The sequence below is a fragment of the Dromiciops gliroides genome, chromosome 3 (genome assembly GCF_019393635.1).
Source record: "Dromiciops gliroides isolate mDroGli1 chromosome 3, mDroGli1.pri, whole genome shotgun sequence".
Lineage (NCBI taxonomy): Eukaryota > Metazoa > Chordata > Mammalia > Microbiotheria > Microbiotheriidae > Dromiciops > Dromiciops gliroides.
In genome coordinates, this window is record NC_057863.1 from 68,965,204 (window position 1) to 68,988,187 (window position 22,984).

Consider the following 22,984-nt stretch of genomic DNA (forward strand, 5'->3'; position numbering starts at 1 on the left):
GGATAAAAAAGAGTCCCCGGGCAGCTAGGTGGCACAGTGGATAAAGCACCGGTCCTGGATTCAAGAGTACCTGAGTTCAAATCCGGCCTCAGACACTTGACACTTACTAGCTGTGTGATCTTGGGCAAGTCACTTAACCCCCATGGTCCTGCCAAAAAACAAAAACAAGGGGCAGCTAGATGGCACAGTGGATAGAGCACCGGCCCTGGAGTCAGGAGTGCCTGAGTTCGGATCCAGCCTCAGACACTTAATACTTAACTAGCTGTGTGACCCTGGGCAAGTCACTTAACCCCAATTGCCTCACTTAAAAACAAAAAAACCCAAAAAACCCCAAAAAACAAAAACAACAACAAAAAAAGACATCCCATTCAATTCAATTAAAAAATATATTTATTCCGTCCCTATTACTTTGTGTTTTTTGTTGTTGTTGTTTTTGTTTGGTTGTTTTTTGGTAAGGCAATTGGGGTTAAGTGACTTGCCCAGGGTTACACAGCTTGTAAGTGTCAAGGGTCTGAGATCAGATTTGAATTCAGGTCCTCCTGAATCCAGGGCCAGTGCTCTATCCACTGTGCCACCTAGCTGCCCCTGTCCCTATTACTTTGAAGGCATGGTACAAGGGATAGAAACACTAAAATTTTGGCAAACAATCTCTGTCCTTAAGGAGCTTCTGTTCTTTTGGATAATACCATGTCTTACAAATAAATGTAAGATGATTTGAGGAGGAAGAGAACAGTAATGAATTGGAGAATGATTGGCAGGGGAAATGGCACCAGAGTCTTGAAAGAAGCTATGGATTCTAAAAAGTAGAATGTAATCTCCTTGAGGGTAGGAACTGTCTATCTTTTTTTTTAAATTGTAGCTTCAATACCAATGCCTCATACTTTGTAGGTATTTGAATACATAGAAGGCACCTAATAAATGTTTGTCGATTGATCCAATAGAGAAGAAAGAGGGAAGGGAATAAGCATTTATTTACACAGTGCTCACTATGCGTCAGGCCTTATGCTAAGCACTTTTACAAATATCATCTCATTTGATAAGCAGAACCAGGAGAACACTGTACACAGTATCATCAACATTATGTGTTGATCAACTGTGATAGACTTGATTCTTCTCAGCAATACAACGGTACAAGATAGTTCCAAAGGACTAATGATGGAGAATGCTCTCCAAATCCAGAAAAAAAAAAAAGAACTGTGGAATACAGATGCACATTGAACCCTACTGTTTCTTTTGTTTTGGGTGCTGTTTTTCTCTTTGGAGGTTTTTCCTTTTTGCTCAGATTCTTCTTTCACAGTATGACTAATGCAGAAATATGTTTAATGTGATTGTACATATATAACCTATATCAGATTACTTGCTGTCTTGGGGAGGGGGGAGGGAGGGAGAAGAATTTGAAACTAGAAATCTTATAAAAACAAATGTTTGAAAACTATCTCTACATGTAACTGGAAAATAATAAAAATACCTTTATAATTAAAAATAACAATTATCATCTAATTTGATCTTCTTCGAGTGTCATTATCCCCATTTTACAGTTGAGGACATTGAGGGGCAGCTAGGTGTTGCAGTGGATAGAGCACCGGCCCTGAATTCAGGAGTACCTGAGTTCAAATCTGACCTCAGACACTTAACACTTACTAGCTGTGTGACCCTGGGCAAGTCACTTAACCCCAATTGCCTCACTAAAAAACAAAACAAAACAAAAAAACAACAGTTGAAGACATTGAGACAAACAGAGGTTAAGTGACTTGCCCAGGGTCACAGAGCTAGTAAGTAAGGTCAGATTTGAACTCAAATCTTCCTGACTCTGGACCCAGTCCTCAATCCACTGCATGGCCTAGCTGCCTCCAAATAGGCAAGAGTTCTCCTTTGCAAAGACAGGAGATGAAATGCTGAATTGGCAACTCTATAGCCAGTAGACTTGTTTGTTGAAGGGAAGTCATGTCAAATGTCTGGAAAAGTAGACCAGAGCCAGAACATAAAAGGTTTTAAATGCCACATTGAGGAGTTTGTATTTTATCATAAAGGGAACCAGAGGAAAGCAGGAGAGTGATGTGGTCCAACCTGTGCTTTAAAATTTGGCTGCTCTTTGGAAGATAAGAAAAGGTAGAGACAAGTCGAGGCCAGAAGCAAGGGAGACCAGTGTTAGGCATCATAATGGTTTGGGTAAGAAATGATGGAAGTCTGGACTGAGATGGTAGATAGCCATGTGGATGGAGAGAAAGGGACCCATGGAAAAGAACTGACAAGACTTGGCAACTGATTGGATGAGGGAGAAGGAAGACTCAGAGATGATCCCAAGATTTCAAACATGGGTAACAGAAAGGTCATGCCCTCAGTAGAAATAGGGAATTTCAGACATGAGCCAGGATTGAAGGGGAAGATAATGACTTCCCTTCTAAACATGTTAAAACTGAGTTCCTGATAGAATATCTCTGATAGCTAGAAATGCTCAGCAGTCAGTGGATGAGTCAGGACCAGAGTTAGGATGATGCTTAGGACGGGAAATATAGATTTATAAATCTTCTTCATAGAAATGATAACTGAAAATATGGACCTGATGAAATCAGCAGGGGAAAGGGCATAGAGAGAGAAGGGTTTAAGAAAGAACCATGATCCGGCCTCAGACACTTGACATTTACTAGCTGTGTGACCCTGGGCAAGTCACTTAACCCCACAATTGCCTCGCCAAAAAGAAAGAAAGAAAGAAAGAAAGAAAGAACCATGGGTAACATCAACAGTTTTAGTTGTTCATTCATTTCAGTCATGTCCTACTCTTCACGACCCCATCTGGAGTTTTCTTGGCAGAGACACTGGAGTGGTTTGCCATTTCCTTCTCCAGCTCATTTTACAGATGAGGAAACTGAGGCAAAGAGGGCTAAGTGACTTGCCCAGGGTCACACAGCTATTAGGTATGTGAGGCCAGATTTGAATGCAGGAAAATGAGTCTTTCTGACTTCAGTCTATTGACTGCGCCACCGAGCTGCCAACATCTACAGTTGGAGGACAAGATGTAAATAATGATCTGGCAAAGGAGAATGAGAAGGAGCAATCAGATAGGTAGGAAAATGAGTATAAAGTAGGGTCAGGGAAGTCAGGGATAGAGTATGTAGAAGAAAGGAGTGGCTGGTAGTCTCAGAAACTGCAGAGAGGTCAGAAAGAATCAGGACTGGAGAAAAGGTCATCAGGGAAATGAGTTGAGATTACTGATAACTGTGAACAGTGTAATTTCAGTTGAATGGTAGGTTCAGAAGCCAAACTACAAGAGATTGAAGAAATGAGTGGAAGGCAAATGGAAGCAATAAGCACAGAGGCCTTAGTGGAGGAATTTGGCTGGGAAAGAGCCAAAAGATGGCATGAAAGATGGACTGTAGCTTGAAAGGACAGTTGGAGTCAAGGAAAGGTTTTTCAAGAATGGTAGAAATTTGGGAACGTGTATAGGCAATAGGGAAGGAGCCGACAGATAAGAAGTGATTGAAGATTGGGTAGATTTGAGAAGAGGACGTGAATTACAGAAAGAGCAAGTGGCTGGAGGAGACACAGGAGGGAAGGGGACCAAGAGTACAAGTAGATTCATTGGCCCCAGGAGAAGAAAAAGAGAAAGTTCTTCATCAGAGACTGGAGTAAAAGAAAGAGAAAGGGAGAGAAAAGGCTGTATATGATAGGAGGATCTGAGGCATAAACGAACCAAGACAAATAGAGCTTAACGGAGCATGGATACCAAGAAGAGGAGGGGCATCCTGGGCTTACTAATAGCAATGAAGCATAATGGAGACCTGAGGTCAGTGCAGGTGCCTGGGTCTGACCTGCACATTTAATGAGGAAAACAAACATACAGGGATCAGTAGGGGAGAGGGATGAGTTGGTCAGGAGAAGAGGGACCCAATGGGAATAGTTACAGACATAGAGAAGGTACAATCCCTCAAATACTATCTAATGAAGAGGGTGATACCCAACAGTTTTCTAGCTGAAAGGGATCATGGGGGTGTGGAGGTCAAAGGATCAGAGATCGAGAGCTAGAGGGGACTTAGGCTAAACTATTTTATAGTTGAGGAAACAGCTCCAGAGAAGATAAGTGGCTTCCTTAAGGAGAAACTAGGTGGCTCAGTGAACTGGGCCTGGAGTCAGTAAGAACTGAATTCAAATCCAACCTCAGATACTTCCTAGCTGTGTGGCTTTGGGCAAGTCAAATCACCTCTGCTTGCCTCAGTTTCCTCATCTTTAAAATGGGGATAATAATAGCGTCCAACTCCCAGAGTTGCCTTGAGGATCAAATGAGATATTTGTAATGTGTCTTGCACTTAATATACACTTAATAAATGTTTGTTTCTTTCCTTCTTTCCTCCATCGCAACTTTTTAGAATCCTTCCAGGTTTGGTTCTGCCTCCTCTCCCCCCACAAATCGCTCAGTAGGTACAAAGATGGAATATTAGACAAAACATTGACTCCAGAATGAGAGAACTTGGGTTCAAATCTCTGATGCTTACTGCCAATTTTACCTTTCTGCCTTTATAACTATTCCCGGTAGGTTTCTCTTCTCCAGACCAACTCATCCCTCTCTCCTCCTGCTCCCCACCCCATCAGATGTGAAGGCCAGACCCGGGCACCTGGACCAACAGAAGAGATGGTTAAAAAAGGATGGTGACCTCAGAGCTCCATTATGCTTTATTGCTACATATATGAGAGCAGCTAGGTGACACAATGGATGGAGCAATGGCCCTGAAGTTAGGAGGACCGGAGTTAAAATCTGACCTTCTCCAGGGTGTATGACCCTGGGCAAGTCACATAACCCCAACCTCCTTAAACATCCAGGGCCATCTCCAGGTGTCCTGATAATATATGTTGCCCCTGGACCCAGATGGCTCCAGAGGAGAGAGTGAGGCTGGTGACTTTGTTCAGCTCTGCCTCACTTAAAAATCCAATTCACTGCAAGGCATAATATCTGTCATGGTCCTCTTCAAGAATGAAGGACAAACATGCAGTAGATAAAGCACTGACCCTGGATTCAGGAGGACCTGAGTTCAAATCTGACCTCAGACACTTGACACTTACTAGCTGTGTGACCCTGGGCAAGTCACTTAACCCTCATTGCCCAGCAAGGAAAAAAAAAAAGAATGAAGGACAAACAACAACAACAATGGTTGCTATATATAAATAAGTTTCCTCAATTCTATCTACTACATATTTTTTTTTGAGGCAATCAGGGTTAAGTGATTTGCCCTGGGTCACACAGCTATGAAGTGTCTGAGGCCAAATTTGAACTCAAGTCCTGTTGATTCTAGGGCTGGTAACTTTATCCACTGTGCCACCTGGCTGCCCCCTCAGTTTCCTCAATTCTAAAATGAAGATTAGATTCTATAACGCTTTGATTCCACTTATGAAAAACTCCCTAACCTTTTAGCTAGAGATCTGTTGGGCATCATTCTTGTTCCTTTCCCCAGTACCCCAATTATTAGTGCTTCTCCCCACTCCAGTGTTTCTAGAGCACCTCGTTCTCTCCACTTACTAATTTAGATCACACTTCTTTGTGTACACAGTGAGCCTACCTCTGCTTCTCAAGATCCATGAGCGTTTATTGGATTGAGGTAAATAGAAAATCTCTCATATAGATTCTAAGAATTAGACTACATGACTCACCAATTTCCTTATTTTAAAATGTAAATGGAAGGATGGGTTAATCTATCCCTCATTCACATCCTAATGGGAATTACTTTAATCAGATAATCTGATCCCACCACCCCTTCCTGACTAGTGGCTAAAAATAGCATTAACAGTAAGAATGGGAGATTCTACAGGGAAAGGGGGAAAAACTGGGAGCTAAGAAGTAATCTCTGGAAGCTTAAATGGTAATCATAATAATCACAAGGTTTCATAAATACATATAAGCACATATATGCACACATGCATGCATATGTATATAGATATCAATATTGACCTCTTTGCAATTAACAGAACACTTTTCTTCACAACAACCCTGTGAGGCAAATTTAGCATACATTATTATTCCCATTTTGGAGATGTGAAAACTGAGGCTTGACAAATTTAAGATTAGGCCTATCTGGCTGCTGTATAGTGGGAATTCCGGGGAGCATAGAGCGGGTACTGAAAGCAGGGAGGAAGGTACCAAACAAATTTTCAATACTTAACAATTGTCTGTCTACACCAATGACCACCAAACAGTCATTTGCACAAGAGCAGTGGGTTTCTCCACTGAAAACAGAAAGGAGGAATTAACGTTTGTTGTAATAAAGAACATGGGTCTTGGGATATGGGGAAAATGAGACATTAATACACTCTTGGTAAAGCTGTAAACTGACTTAAACATCCTGTAGAGTAACTTGGAACTATGGCCAAGGGGCTATAAAACCACGAATACTCTTTGACCTAGCAATATCACTACTAGGTTGGTATCCTAAAAGAGATTTTTTTAAAAGTTGAATTTGAAATTGGAGTGATGCCCATCACTTGGGGAAAAGCTGAACAAATTGTGGGATAAGATTAGGATGGAACACTATGATGCTATAAGAAATGATGAGCAGGGTGCTATCAGAAGGACTTGTGAAAAATGCAATCCATCTACAGAGAAAGAACTGATGGCATCTGAATACAGATTGAAGTATAATTTTTTTTGTTAGTTCCTCTTTCTAAAGTTTTTTTTGTCTGTTTTATTTTACAACTGGACTGATGTGGAAATGTTTTGCATGACTGCACATGTATAATTTATATATTGTATAATTTATTGTATAATATAATGTATATATTATATATTACTGCATATATATAATTTGTATATTATATATTGAATTGCTTGAGTTTTTAAGGGGGTGGGGAGGGAGGGAGGAAGAGAATTTGGAGCACAAAGTTTTAAAAATCAATGTGAGGCAAAAAAAAAAAAATTGATGTGAGGGGGCAGCTAAGTGGCACAGTGGATAAAAGCACCAGCCCTGGATTCAGGAAGACCTGAATTCAAATCCAGCCTCAGACACTGGACACTTACTAGCTGTGTGACCCTGGGCAAGTTACTTAACCCCCACTGCCCCACCCCTCCAAAAAAATTGATGTGAAAATTTCTTTATACATGTAACTTGGGGAAAATTCTAAATAAATGATTTTTTTAAAAAAAGAACATGGGTCTTTTTAACACTGTGAGATGCTGGAAGAAGTGGACACTAGGGGTGGCTTGGTGGTGCAGGGGATAAAGCACCAGCCCTGGATTCAGGACTACCTGAGTTCAAATCCAGCCTCAGACACTTGACACTTACTAGTTGTGTGACCCTGGGCAAGTCACTTAACCCCCATTGCCCCACAAAAAAAAAGAAGTGGACACTAGGAGCTCTGAAGTTTCTGTGCTCAGATGTCCTCTCCAGACTAACTCATACCTCTCACCTTGGGTCCATTTATACCCCTAACCAAACGGCTCTCAGCAGAAAAGAAACCCTGACATTGCATGGCCTGGGTGTGTGCCCCATGGTGCCTAACAGCATGGGGAGGGAGGGGATGATTGCTAGAGGGCCCCAGACAGACCTCAAATTCTCTATGGCTCCAAGAAATGGGACTAAAGAGTCCAAGGCTGGGGTCAGCTCCTTATCCCGAGAATAACCCTGAGGACTTTAGCTCTAAATTTAGGGAGCAGGGAATACAGGGATAATTCATAAATAAATTAATAATAAAAACAGACCTGGAAAGCCTACTGACCCCACCCTCGATGGTCAGGGTAGTATGACTGTGGAGATGGGAGAGCTAGGTATGGAGAAGGCCCTCCCCCAATCTGGTCCCTGCTGACATTCTCTACTCCTTGACCCCGTGGCCTCTCCCCCCAAATTTTTCCTCCTTCTCCTCTGGATATTAAAAAGCACATTAGATGCTGTCTCAGATTGTTGTCCATGCCAGAGATGGTGTGAGTCTGAATCTGGATAGCTCTGCCTCTCCTCACCTCCTCCATTCACCCCCCCCCAACACTATCCTTCCTCCAGCCCCTCAACACCCCCCTGTTCCACCCCCATCCCCCTCACCCAACTCCCTATTCTCCCAAGGTTAAATAGTCTTATCTTTCCAAGGTCACACTGCCCCGACTCTCCCCTCCTTCCTTCTCCTCCCTTCCCCATGCTCGAATCAGGAGATGGGAGGTAGGAAGGAGGAGGGAGTTCTCCGTGGCCATGTCAGCTCTCTGAGGGCTATGGGCAGAGGAGGGTGAGTAGGGAGACTTCCATGCCCGGAGAAGGAAGAGGCCACGCTCAGTCCTGGTCCTGCCCCCTAAACTGGCTGGCTGGCTGCCTGGGAACATGGATTGTTTACCAGCTGTGGGGCCCTGGGGGTGGTGTTGGGGTGGGGGGAGGAGGGGAGAGCATGCTCATAGGGACTGCTGCCCTGGGGGAGCAGGGGAGCAGTCTTCAATCCCTCCAGGACCCCAAGATAGACACAATCCCTGTATTCCTGGCCTTACTCTCCTCTCCCATCCTACAGTCAGAGAAGTGGGGGGTGAGGGGGGGAAGCTTTGTAAGAGAAGAGGCAGTGAGTGTTTTACGATGGAGAGCAAACATGCCTTAGCAGCAAGAGACCCAAGATCCGGTCCTGCCTCTACCACAAATTAGCTAAATGGCCTTGGACAGGTCACTTAACCCCTCTGAGCCTCATAGCTTTGTCTGTGACAAAAAGGGAGTTAGTTGATCTTTACAGCTTCCTGTCAGCTACAAGATTTGATTCTATTCCTTTTTTTTTTTTAAATGAGGCAATTGGGGTTAAGTGACTTGCCCAGGGTCACACAGCTAGTAGTGTTAAGTGTCTGAGGCCGGATTTGAACTCAGGTACTCCTGAATTCAGGGCCGGTGCTCTATCCACTGCGCCATCTAGCTACCCCGATTCTATTCTTAAGAAGGAATAACATCCTTTCTTTCTTCCCTAACCCTCCCTCCTCAATCTTCCACCTCCTCTGTGCCCATTTTCACCCTCCATGAGTGGTGAATGAGTTGTCACTCTCTGGTCCCACAGATCCTGGACTGACAAGGCAGAGGGTCTAAATCACAGATCTAAAGCTGGAGGGGAGAGGTAAGGAAACTGAGGTCCAGGAGGCTAAGTGACTTGTGACCGTCTCAGAGGAGTCAATGTCACTATGAGGGTGCCAGGCAAGGTCTAATGAATCTAAATAGCCAAATAACTTGGACCTGGAAGAAATGAGGTAAAGCCTAAAGGAAACAAAAGACAGTTGAGACAGGATTAAAATGAATATGGCAAGGGGGCAGCTAGGTGGCACAGTGGACAAAGCACTGGCCCTGGATTCAGGAGGACCTGAGTTCAAATCCAGCCTCAGACACTTGACACTTACTAGCTGTGTGACCCTGGGCAAGTCACTTGACCCTCATTGCCCCGGAAAAAAAAAAATGAATATGGCAGCTTAGGTCACTGCCCCCAGGCTCGGTCCTGCCCTTTTCCCCTTGATCTTAGCCAGAAGATGCTGAAAATTGATGGCCTTTCTCTTCTCCCCAGTCATACTGGCCAGTTTGGATTCCCAGGTGAAGTGAGGAAGGTATATACAGGGTTTACTGAAAAGCTCATTGTACTGGGAATGCCTCGCTCCATTCGGATCCCAACCCTGGCTCTTATCGAACCTTATTGTGACCTTGGGAAAGTGTCCTCACTTTCTGAGCCTCTTCCCTCATCTGTAAAAGCAGATTAATAATGCAATGTACACTACCTGTATCACAAGGTAGTTGGGAAGAAAGTATTCTATAGACAGAAAGAAGCTATCGCCTATCTAACTATCACCGTATCGGTCTATCTTTATAAATATAATACTTACACACACACACACAAACCCTTATGGGGCAATGAGAGGTTATGTGATTTGCCCAGGGTCACATAATCAGTATATATGAAAGGCAGCGCATGAACTCCCAAAGCTAGATCCTCTGGTCACTATATCATAATCTCTCTGTCTTTCTATCTCTCTGCCTCTGTCTCTCTGTCTCTGTCTCTGTATCTCTCGCTCTCTGTCTCTCTCTCACCCCCTCTATTCCCCCCCCCTCCTCTCTCTCATATATATGAGGTAGGTATTATATATACATATATTTATACACACATGAAACATGCACATTGATGTGTGTATATGTGTACATGTGTATATATATGTGCACAAACACACACATATATGAGAAAATATCTCAATGTCTTCCCATTCCTAATAAGAAAATATACCATATCTAAATATACCATCATGTAGTCAAGGAAATCCCAGCTGGAAGGGGGCTCCAAGGCCGTTGACACCGACCTATGCCTGAACAACAGTGCTATGGTCCAAACCCCTTATTTTACAAATGAGGAAACTGGGCACCAGAGACAGGGAGTCATTAGTGAGAGGCATAAGTTAGGGGTATTTAAAGAAAAGAAATACCAAGCCTGAGTGTCTTAAATCGTTAGTAGGAAATAGCTGTGTGAAGAAATTATAAAAGTCTAGAAGAAAAGTTTAAGAGATACTCCTTAATGAGAATTGGTGCATTGGAATAACTGCCATATTGAATTTGGAGTCAGGTGGTATTGTCGTTTCCGACTCTCTGTAACCCCATTTGGGGGTTTCTTGGCAAAGATACTGGATCAATTTGTCATTTCCTTCTCTAGCTCATTTTACAGATGAGAAAACTGAGGCAAACAGGCCTAAGTGACTTGCCCAGGGTCACACAACTAGTAAGTGTCTGAGGCCAGATTTGAACTCAGGAAGATGAGCCCAACACTGCACCATGGCGCCACCTAGCTGGAGTCAGGAGATCTGGGTCCAAATCCTGTCTCAGATACTAGCAGTGTAAGCACAACCTCAGGCTCCTTGGTTCTAAAATGAGAATCATCACCCTTGTAGGACCCACCTCCAAGGGTTGTCCTAAGGAGAATGCAGTAGGAAGGTAAGTTATTATTAACACAAACCTTCCCCTCCAGCTACACCAGTCTGTTCATTATCTCCATGATACAACTTGTGCCTTCCTGACTCTGAACCTGACCCTCTGCTCTCATCCCCACTCCCAGTTCTCTCCTTGTCCTCCTCTTCTTCATCCCTTTCCTCCTCCAAAGCTAGGTAGCACAGTGAATGGAGCACTGGCCCTCCAGTGAGAAAGACTTGAGTTCAAATCAGCACTTATCCAAAGTGTCACCCTGTCAGCTAACTTCCATCTGCCTCAGTTTCCACAATTATAAAATGAGAATAATAATAATAGCTATCTCCCAAGGTTGTTGTGAGGACCAAATGAGATAAGATTTGCAAAGCACTTAGCATAGTGCCTGGTACCTAGTAGATGCTTAATAAATTCTTTCTCCCTCCTCCTTTTCTTCCTTCCTCCTTCCCTCCTTTCCTCCCTCCCTCCCTTCCTTCCTTCCTTCCTCCATCCCTCCTTCCCTCCCTCCTTTTCTTCCTTCCTTCTTCCCTTCCTCCTTCCCTCCCTCCCTTCCTTCTTTCCTTCCTTCCATCCTTCCTTCCTTCCTCCCTTCCTTCCATTCTTCCTTCCTTCCTTCCTTCCTCCCTTCCTTCCTTCCTTCCTCCCTTCCTTCCATTCTTCCTTCCTTCCTTCCTTCCTTCCTTCCTCCCTTCCTTCCTTTCTTCCTTCCTTCCTTCCTTCCTCCATCCCTCCTTCCCTCCCTCCCTTTCTTCCTTCCTTCCTTCCTCCCTTCCTTCCTTTCTTCCTTCCTTCCTTCCATCCTTCCTTCCTTCCTCCATCCCTCCTTCCCTCTCTTCCTTCCTTCCATCCTTCCTTCCTTCCATCCATCCTTCCTTCCTCCCTTCCTTCCTTCCATCCTTCCTTCCTTCCTCCATCCCTCCTTCCCTCCCTCCCTTTCTTCCTTCCTTCCTCCATCCCTCCCTTACTTCCTTCCCCAGGGCTTTCTAGGTATGCAAATTCTACCTAGGCCTTCAAGGCCTAGATCAGTCCACACTTCCCTAAGAAGTCTTCCCTGGAGAAGAGAATGAAGTAATGGAATCAGCAGGAACAAAAGAATAAGATACACAAAACCTGGTCAATGTAAATGAAAAGATTGCTAAAAGGAAGATGAGGAAAAGCCAAGGATGGTCCTAGAATACAAATAATGAAGCATACCTCCCTCCTCAGAGCAAGAAAGTGGGAGACTACTAGGGAAGAGCACTATGTACACCCCCAAATTATTTCACCCCTTGTGTTCATTTCTTTTTGTTTACTCTTAGGGTTCAATATAGAGGGGGAGGAGGACTTCCCTCCCTCCAAATGACTATCATTTAAGGTCAAGAAATACCAATAAAATATTTTTTAAATCTGCCCTGACTATACTAGCCCTCAGTCTGGACTAGTCCAGACACCTCTCCTTCCTCTCATCTTCCTTATTTTCTGTCACCATCATTTGCCTTTAACATATGCCAACAAAAATTTTGGATTTAGGATCTTGGTTTTTCATGTATCCAAGTTTTATCTCCCCAAATAGACCATAAGATCCTTAAAGGCATCATGGTAGAATAGAAAGCTGAACTTGAAGTCATTGGGATCCTGAGTTCAAATCCAGATGCTAAGGCAGCTCATTCCACATCTGAGAAGCTCTCATTGTGAGAAGTTTTTCTTTACTCCAGCCTCAAGTTGCTTCTATACAAATTCCACTTATTGCTCCTAGTGCTACCATTTCTAGCCAAGCAGAGTAAATCTAAGGACATGACTCCATGTGACAGCTCTTCCTCATCTTCTCTTCCCAATCTGAACACTGCCCCCCATTTCCTTCAATTAGTCACCCTGAGTCCCAATCTAAGAACCCCTCCTTCACCACCCTGGCTGCCCTCCTCTGGACCCTCTGGAAGTTTTAGTGTTAACGCTGACCTGAATTGAACATAGCTCTCCAGGTATGGCTTCACCAGGGCCAGGCAGTGGGACATTTGGGACATCCTCCTTCAGACAGCCCCTTTATTTTATGGAAGAGTAAACTGAGTCCTATTGAAGTGAAGTAACTTGTTCAAGGTCACATCATCCCAACAGTTCCACAGCTTGAACTTGAACCCAGGGCTTCCGATTCCCAAGTCCTGACTTCTTTCTCCTTCCCATTTACAAGTTAGAAGCAGCTATTGGTTCAGTGGACAGAACATTGAGCCTGGAGTTAGAAAGACCTGAGTTCAAATTCAGCCTCAGGCACCTCCTACCTGTGTGACCCTGGGCAAGTCACTTTACTGCTTTCTGCCTCACTTTCCTTGGTTGTAAAATGGAAATGAGAAGAGTGCTCACCTCAGAGGGTTGTTGAGAGGATCAAACGAGATAATATTTGTCAAAGCATTTTGCGAGTTCCTGGCACATGGTAGGCTTGTTCCTTTCCCTTCCAAGGTGACAGACAACCAGCCTCTTCTTCCAAATACCAGTGACAAAGAGGACTGACTCATTGTAACCAAAACCCCTTTCCCTTTCGTAGCCTCAGTTTACTCAGCTGTAAAAATGAGAGGTTTGGACTAGACCGTCTCTAAATCTATCACCTTCCCAGGAACTCAGCTGCCCACCTCCTCCCCCTCCCCCCATCTCCTCCCAGGGCCCCCTCCCTGGCTCCCACCACCTAGGAGCCAGCAGAGGGAGCCCTGAGCCCTGGGGCTGTGGGTGGGGGAGGTGGGGGGCGGAGAAGGGGCAGAAAAATGTTGCCTGACTGCTGTGGCGGCGGCAGTGGAAGGCTGGGCCCGGGCCTGTGCCCACCCGCCCATCCTGTCCTGCTCAGTAACTCAGTAATTACTGCTCCCTCGTGCCCCCCTCCCCCACGCCCCTCAACCCTGTCCCCCCACCCCCACCTCAACCACCACATTAAAGCTAGGAATGCCCCGTGCTCTATTAACCCCTGCCTCCCCACCTGCCTGGAGACAGTTTCTACCTCCCCTCATCCTCCCCCAAACCCAATTTGTCCCAGGATACTCCTAATACAGTCTCTCTTTGCCCCTGTCCTTGTTACTATTCTTCTATCCTTCCTTTTTCTCTTCCTCCCCTTCTAGGCCACTTCATCCCATAGAAGAGAAAGCTCCCTACTGACTTAGCTGGGGTGGGGGTGGGGGGGCGGCGGAATCAGCCAACTTCCAGCTCCCAGATTTTGCATCCCCAGGGTCCTAGGAGTTCATCTGTCACAGGGTTCTTTTTTTTGTGGGGCAATGAGGGTTAAGTGACTAGTAAGTGCTAAGTGTCTGAGGCTGGATTTGAACTCGGGTCCTCCTGAATCCAGGGCCGGTATTCACTGCGCCACCTAGCTGCCCTGACTGTCAGGGGGTTCTTAACCTGAGTTCACAGACTCAAGGGACCTTTGGGTTGATTTCAGGATGTCTGTGAAATGGATAGGAAAAAAGAAATTACCTCTTCATCTTCATTAACTTCCTACTGAAATGTAATAGTTCTTTTAACTACAAATGTAAACAATACAGCTGGTGAGGAGGGGTCCCTATGCTTCACCAGACTGACAAAAAAAAGGGTTAAGACCCCCTGCTCTGGTCTGGCCCCCTCGTCTTACAGCTGAAGGTGCTGACGTGGTGTTGTCCCATCCCTGAGGCAGGGGGAGGGAAAACGAAACCTCTAGAGACATGGGAACAGGTTAGACTCGGTACACCTGGGAACTGACACAAAGTCCCTCCTAAGGCACAGCAAGCGGTGCAGTAAGAAGGTGTTCTTTCCCTGGGGTAAACCAGGAATCCCAAGTCCCTTCCAAGCCCTAACATCACTTCCTCTTTCTGTGAAGGAAAGAGTGCCCAGCCCTTAACAAGTTAAACTGAAGGGAGGGGCTCCTGTATGTCTAAGGCCCTAAAAAACCCAGGAGAAAAGGACAAGTGAGAGAGAGCAGGAACAGAAGAGCTCATCTGTGTGTGTGTGTGTGTCTGTCTGTCTGTCTGTCTATTTGTCTCTTTTGTCTGTGTGTCTCTCTTCCCACTCTCTTTCTCTGTCTCTTCTTTCTTTCTCCTCTTTCTGCCTCCATGTCTCTGTCTCTCTTTGTCTCTGTCTCTCTTTGTCTCTGTCTGTCCCTTTCTCTCTCTGTCTCTGTCTCTCTGCCTCTCTCTCTCTGTCTCTGTGTGTCTCTGTGTGTCTCTCTGTGTGTCTCTCTGTCTCTGTGTCTCCCTGTCTCTCTCTCTGTCTCTCTCTCTCTCCTTTCCCTCTTGTCCAAGTAATCTTTGGTTAGGATGAGAGGTGTACTGACAAGGGCCTCCCCCCTCCCAGCCCCAACTCCTCCTGTGTCTGGGGAAAATGGGACCCAGACTTTTGGCCATAGACATGAGCATTCTCAGAGGACGGGAGAAATGTGCATTTCCCTTCTCTGCCACGTGCGCCTGCCTACGAAGCTATGAGCCCTCCAGCCAAGCTGGCCGTGTCCCCCGAGTGCCCCCTCAGCCCCAGCTGCAGTTCTCACGGAATATCCATACTCTGGGATCCCCCTTACTGGGCCCTGGTGTTTCCTGTCACCCGGGGCCTTCTCCTGCTGTGGCCCTCCTTCCCCCCACAGCCACCTCCACAGCTTCCTCAGACAAGGGTTGGGGGAGCATGAGAGAGGGCCCAGTGCATTCCCTCTAGCAATGTCACAGTGCCAGGACTCTAGTGGGCATAGGGCAAGCTCTGGCCAGGCTCTGGCTGCCCCCTCCCGACCCTGCCCTTTCCTGCTCACAGCCCCATTGTCTCCCTCCTTGAGAAGCTGCCAAGGCAATGGGGGGGGGGGGCGGGAAGGATGGCCACCTCCCCCACCACCCACACTATCACCACCCAGGCTGGGTGGGGCTAAAACCAGTGCTACCCATGCCGTGCCAGGGGCCCCAAGCTGGGACAGGATATGAAAGGGATGGCCAGGCCTGGTCAAGCAGGGGAAAAACTAAGGGCATGACAAAAGTGGGGGGAGGAGAGAAGAAAAAGGATGCCTGGGTTCTGTCCATGCCTCCCTGGAAGGCCAGAGATGAGATCTGTCCTCATCTGTAGTTCTGGTTCAGATTTTTCTCTTCCAAGAGAATTAGGGAGGAAAAGGGTGGGGGAAGGGAACTAGGCTGCTGATGTGTTTTTTCTAGTGGCATAGGGAGAGGGCTAGTTTGTATTAGAGAAACAGGAAGGAAACAAAGAGGAAGGAAGGAAAGAAATCAGGAAGGAAGTCAGGGGAAGCAGGTTTGGTCATTCTGAGGATAAGCTATATTCTTTTTCCACTGGAAGGTCACAATGAAGTTCATCATTCTTGCTCAAGGAAACAGCATGAGCAGTCAAACTGAGACTTTAGAAAGCACTTTATTGCAAAGATGGTGGGACAAAAGACTTTGGAGGATGCAACAAGAATTCAAGGCACTGGTTCTTTAGGATAGATCTCTCATCAAGGCAGAAGAGGTGTCTGCCTGGGCTGACTGGCTTGGAGATGGGGGGCTAAACAAAATGACCCCTACATGGCCTGCCCTGCCTCCCAGAATTTGTGATTCTCAGATTCACAGAGATATAGTCACAGACAGTCCTAGAGGCTGAATCACACAACTAGGCAAGCTGGGTGGGAAAGAAGGTGGTTGGAGGTCAGGGCTGAGAATCTGCCCTGAGGCCTCCCCAATGAGGCCATCCATGGGAGATGGCCCCAGAACTGACCCTAGAGCCCAACCTGTTTCCTTCCTTAGACTACTTCTTTCCACCAAACCCCAGACAAGTGAATCTCTAGTCAACAAGTCCATCTCATTGTATATTTTTAGGAGAACTTTCACTTTCTTTCTCCTTGGCTCCTTGTTCCCACCCAAGCCAGAACTCAAAAGAAATCATAAAACAGTCGACCCACTCAAGGGGTTCTCTTGCTGAGTCAAACTGATAAATGCCTGAGTGGAAGGGAGGGAGCAGAGAACAGAGAAATGCATTCTGCTTGTAGTTTAGAGAGGTGCCTCTGTGTCATCACCCTTGGACCTCCAGGGGGTTACATCCAGGATAACTTGGACTGTCAAGTGCCACCAAGACTGCCACTCAGCCTAGGAATGATCTTGAAGGGAAAGGGTGCAGGATACTAGGGTGGGACAGTTAGCAGAAAGGAAGGGAGGCCAGACTCTCACTAGAGGAATGAAAAGACAGAGATAAACAAGGAAAGGGAGAGGGGGGAAGGGAGGAAGGGAGGAAGGGAGAGAGAGAGAGAGAGAGAGAGAGAGAGAGAGAGAGAGAGAGAGAGAGAGAGAGAGAGAGAGAGAGAGAGCAGACACAGAGAGAGCTGTGGGGGAAGTGACGAAGGAGGGGAGGCCATTTCTTTCAGATGTCTCTTTTCCTGAGGAGTGTCTGAGTTCCCTAACCCAATCCCCTTATCACCACGGCCCCTCTGTCCTCACCATTCTCTCCCTGCAGCTGCAGCTGTGAAGGTTTCTCTGTTCTCCCCACACCTGCCTCCTTGTCCTACCTCATCCCACCCTCCCCCACATCCCCTTCTCCCAGACGTCTCCCACTCCCCCACTCTTCCAGCTTTCCAGGCATTCAGGGTTAAGGCTACCTAGATTCAGCTCTGCTCCCCTAAACAGGAGATCACAAAGGTCCCTCTGACCTCAAGATGACCGTATTTCCTCCCTTCCACAGGCCTAGTTTCCACTTTGGTGTCCTTTCCACTAAATGGGAAAACATACCCTCTAAAGTAGTGGAGGAAGAGGTCCCTTTGTAAGATTTTTCTTGGCGTCCTGGACTTTAAATTTATATCACTGTACCCTACCTAGCCTCTAGGAATCCTGAGGAGAATCTGGGGAACTTGGGGGAAACTGAGGCACAGTAGGTGGCTAAGCTAGGAATAAAGAGACAAAGCACTGTCCAGGAAGCTTGGTGCAGTGAAAAGAGCTGAAAGACCAGAAAAATCTAAGTTTAGGTCCACATTCTGACACGACCAGCCATGACCCTGATCAAGTCATTTTGCTTGGTTTCATCATATGCAAAATACTGGTAATAATACTTGTACAACACACTTCACAAAGTCATAAAGAAATAGCTTTGTAGCCCTCAAAGCAAAGCTTCTTAAACTGTGGGTTAAAACCCCACATGGGGTCACGGAACTGAATGTGGTGGTTGAGAAAAATTTGGCAAGAGTAAAAGGTTATGTATACCTATTTTATATACCCATATACCCAGGGTGGCATAAAAATTTCTCAGGCAAAAGGGGGTCTCTAGTGGAAAAAGTTTAAGAAGCCCTGTCTTAAAGCACTCTACAAATATGAATTATGTTTCTTGTTCCCTACTCTGGGCCTCTGAGTCTTGCTTAATTCAGACCCAGGTGCCACTCTGTGGCATCATAGAGGTTCACAGGCCTAACAGCTCTCACTTTGGGCATTGAAGCCTCCATCCCCAAAAGAGGATCTGCCCCTTTCTCCACCCCAAACCATTGAGGTGAAGGGTGGAAGTGTCAAAGAGAATCACATTCCAACCAATGACACGATGGTCTGCAAATGAATGACAATTCCTAGTCCATGGACTGGGTGACTGAGTCCTTTTGTAGACTCTCATCCCATAATTCACTGAGCAACTGTGCATGCGTTCTTCCCTTTCCACTGAAGAAGAAAAATCCTCTTGAACATTTGAGATGGCCTTCTCATAACTCCTACCTGGTCCATGAGCCCATTCCTTCAGCCTTCTCCACAGGGTGAGACTGATTAACCCCAAGGTATAGAGATTAAAGCTTCCCTCCGATTGTCTGAGCTATCCCAAGAACCAGCCAGCAATAAGATGAGAAATACAACTTAGACCTGGAATTACTCTTAAAATGTCAGATCTGGCAAAGGCCTCAGAATATAGACCATAAAAGCAAAACACAGATTCTCAGGAACTGGAAGGAGCACTTAAACCACAAAACATAGAATGTCAGAACATAGAACATAGAATGCTGGAGTTACAAGGAATACAGAACATTGGAACATGGAATATAGGGGCAGCTAGGTGGATAGAGCACTGGCCCTGGATTCAGGAGGACCTGAGTTCAAATCCGGCCTCAAACACTTAACACTTACTAGCTGTGTGACCCTGGGCAAGTCACTTAACCCCAACTGCATCACCAAAAAAAAAGAACATGGAATATTCTTCCTGAAAGGGACCCTAAAGATTAGACATCCAAGTCACTTATTATCCAGTCTGACCTCATTAGCACTCCCAAATCCCAGCAAGTCTGGGACTGATCATTTGACATAATGCTCCCTGGTCTAGGGATGGCCCTGGCCTCCTGACCTCAAGTTGGAAATGGTAATAGGCTGTCAGCTGAGGAAGGAAACCCAGGAGAAGTCCAGGATCAAAGAAGTTAAAACGAATAAAGACCTTAGATTATCCAGTGACCAAACTCCTCCTTGTTTTAAATATAAGGAAACTTAGGGCCAGAGAGACTAAAGTTTGCTCAAGGTTACATAGGTAAGTATTAAAGCCAGGATTTTAATTTTCTGTTTGTAAATCTTATGCCCTTTGCTCTAGGACCTGGTATGGTTTCTTTTCCTGACTGGTCTGTCTTCTTTGGGTTACCAGGGAAACAAAGAACCAGTGGAAACCCTTGGTCAGAGCCAATATACTTATATGTATGTTTATATGTTCTCTTGTTGCTTAGATTTTTTTATTTAACCTTTTTTTTTGCATCAATATTTATTAACAAATATTGGTCATAAGATCATCGATCAAGAGCCAAAAGGGACATCAGAAATCAGCTATTCCAAACTTCTTGTTTTGCAGATAAGGAAACTGAGACCCAGAGAGGCTAAGTAACCTGCTCAAGGTCATACAGGGAGTAATCATGACAAGCAGTATTTGAACCCAAACCTCAAGAACCACTCCAGGGCTCTTTTTTCTTCTTCCTTTTTTTAACCAGACCTCTGATTTCATCATGTAATGAATGTGTTCCTACTGAGGAACCCTTTTATCAGTACAGATCAGCATCTGCTCTTACAGAGTTAAGAGTACTAAGGTAAAATCACTTGCCCAAGATTACACAGTCAGTAACTGTCCAAGGTAGGACTTGAATCTAAGTCTTCCTGATCCCAAGGCATATCCATTGAGCCCTGCTGTCACTCTTTTGATAAACTTTCCATTGTACCATGCTGTGTCCCCGATTCTATTTTTCTGCTTTATCCTTCCCTAGTTCAGGGATTGGAATCATTTTTGTCTCATAAATGTAATTTAATAGTTCTTTCTTAATTATTAGGAATAATTTATGTAAGTTATTAATTTCTCTTTAAACATCTGGTAGAATTTAACTGTAAATCCATCTGAATCAGGGTTTCCCCCTTCCTTTATCAATGTCTTTATAACTTGTTCAAGTTCTCATCCTGGGTCTTCTTGGGTTTTTTTTTTCTTTTTGCTGGGCAATGGGGGTTAAATGACTTGCCCAGGGTCACACATCAAGTGTCTGAGGCTGGATTTGAACTCAGGTACTCCTGAATCTAGGACCAGTGCTTTATCCACTGCACCACCTAACTGCCCCTCTTCTTGGGTTTTTTGTTTGTTTGCTTGTTTGTTTTAGTATTGGAAATTGGTAAGAACACTGAATTTTGAGTATTGGGACTTTGGGTTCAAATCCTGCCCTTGTCACATCTGTATGACCTTGAATTAATCACTAAATTTTTCTGGACATCAATTTTGCAATATTTAAAATGAGAGGTTTGGACTAGATGGCCTATGGAAATATCTTACGATCTCTAGAAGCTCCAAATTTCATAGCCTTTGTTCCCTCTGCCCTTCTCCCTCCCCACCAGTGTGCTGCAGTCTTTTGTAGTCTTAAGGGAAGCAGATGAAATAAGAAGCAGCCCATTCTTTCCCCTTCCAGAGTGGAACATCAAAGACACTACATTAGAGGGCTCTTCCATTTGAGCTCAAATGTGGTTCTTGGTTTTAAACCTCTCTACACATTTAGCAGGTATATTGTTATCTCTGTTTATGTCTCATCTCCCTCCTTCACTCCAAAAGGTCAACCTTACCTAAGCTTTGCATGTCCCTCAACACCTAGCAGAGCGTTCTGCACACTTAATAATAGTAATAAATGTTTGTTGAATGAATGGATGAATGAATCTTGCTTGCTACCTCCCAGGCTTCCTTTCATGGCCACCGCTTCACCCTCCTTTTCTGAGCTCCTCCCCTTCACCTCTTTCAAAAAAAAAAAGTGCTCCTCCTCCGGCCCGCCCCGCCCCCCCCCCCCCCCGGCCCCTTTAGTTCTATAGGTCCTGGAATCATTCCACCACCACCTTATCCTTTTTCTCTGATGACTTCCTCACGTATCCTTTATTGAGCCCCGACCGTGCTGGAGCTTTGGACTAAGTGTCAGAGGGAGGAGGATAAGAAGGTAGTAATGGGGTGGGGGGGGGGGGAGGGCAAGGGAAGAAGGGAGAAAGAAATATGAAAGGAGCGAAACTTGGTCTCTGCCCTGGAGGAACTTCCAGTGTAGTAGAGCATATAAAACCTACATGAAACAACATGACAACTACATAGCAGCTCATTCCCAATGACTATACAATGTGCCTCCAGTTGTAATCGTTCCCATCTCTATTTTCCCCTCGTTCCTCTCCCCTGCTGCTTCCTCCTCCCTCGCCAGCAGTTCATCTCTTTATGTCTCTGCTGAGACATGGAACCTGGGTGACTGAGGGTAGGCGCTGGAAAGCTAGGGAGATGAGAAAGGATTCGGCAAAGGACTGGGCAAGGGAGTAGGGGGTTCCGAACCTCCTTCTCCCCCAACCATCTATGATCCCCCACCCCCACCCCTAGTCCTCTCCTCCAGTGTTTCCCCACTCCCCGTCCCTCTCCCCCAGAGTCCCCCAGTCCCAGCCTCTCTCCCTCCAGTCCCTCTCTGCCCATCTAGCCTGGCTTCCCAATCCCCCTGCCTCCGATCCTTGCACTCCACGAGACCCACGCAGGTCTCCTAAAGACCTCCCGCTCTATCCCTCTCCGCACTCACCACCAGAGCCCGCCGACGTGGGCGGGACAGAGCAAAAGCAGGACAAGTCCTAGCCGAGTCGGAGCTGGCCGCAGCATCTCGACGGCTGAGATCTGGCTTTTGGAGAGGGGCGGGAGAGCTAGAACCCGGAGAGCGAGCTGGCGAGGCTGGGCCGAGGGGATCCCGGGCTTTCAGGGGGAGCACCGGGGCAGCCTGGCGGCAGCGGTTACAACTTCCAACCCCATCCCGGGAGTGAAGGGAGAGGCAGAGGCGGAGGGACGGGACGAGCCAGAGCTTCTGCCTTCTCCAGAACTCCGGAGACGAAATCAGAGCCGGGGGCGGGGGTGGGAGGGGAGGGGGCCGGGGCGGGGGCGGGAGAGAGGGGCAGGAGAAGAGTGGGGGGGGTGGCAGTTGCGACAGCACGGCGGCGGAGATCTCCCGAGCCTTGCGCGCCCCGGGGCTTCGGGTAGAGAGGGGCGGAGAGCCGGGGTCTCTGGGCGGAGCCGGGGTGAATTCCCGGTCCAGTGGGGCAGGTCCCTCCTCCGCCACCCCAAGGGCTAGCTATCTTCTGGGTCTGCGAGCTGCCCTGTCTGCCCCCAGCTCAGAGCTTGGGAGAAAACTGTGTGGGAAGGGGGGCGGGGAAGAGCTAAGAAGAGGAGGGAAGGGGAGAAGAGAGATGGGGGGGGGGGGAGGAGAGAAGTTTGACAGGTTTGTTGACTGTAAAGAGAGAAAACTTCCCAGGAATGAGGGGGGGGGGGGAGTTAGAGGAATATGCAGCCCCAGGGGCCAAGAGAGAGAGACGGGTTGGGGGGGCGGGGCTAGCAGGATAGGGGTACCTAACTTAGAGTCGCAGACCTCCCGAGGCTACTACTCCTTACAAAGGTCAACTTCTCCCTCCCTCTGCCTGCAGTCTTTTTGATTTCTGTGCTAGCCAAAGCCCTCAGAAGTCTCTTACAGAGCAGAAGCATCCCCCAGAGAAGAAGATTCATGGGCTTTAGAGTCGGAAGAAATAATCTAGTCCACACACCCTCTCATTTTACAGATGAAGAAACTGAGACCCAGAGAGATGAAGCGATTGCCCAAGGTCATAGAGTAGCAAGTAACAGAATCTGAACTAGAACGCAATTCCCGTAGCTCCGAATCCAGTGATGTATGCGCAGCTTCCTCTGGGCAA

General features: G+C 46.3%; 1 protein-coding gene across 1 annotated transcript in view; it reads right to left on the minus strand.

The window, feature by feature from the left end:
- WNT6 (Wnt family member 6) overlaps positions 1-22,086 on the minus strand; it is a 30,278-nt gene extending 8,192 nt beyond the window's left edge. Inside the window, exon 1 of the mRNA XM_043997685.1 lies at positions 21,832-22,086. Coding sequence (XP_043853620.1) covers positions 21,832-21,908 — 77 coding nt within the window. The 5' untranslated portion in view covers positions 21,909-22,086. The remainder of the gene's footprint in view (positions 1-21,831) is intronic.
- Positions 22,087-22,984: the final 898 nt, after the last annotated feature.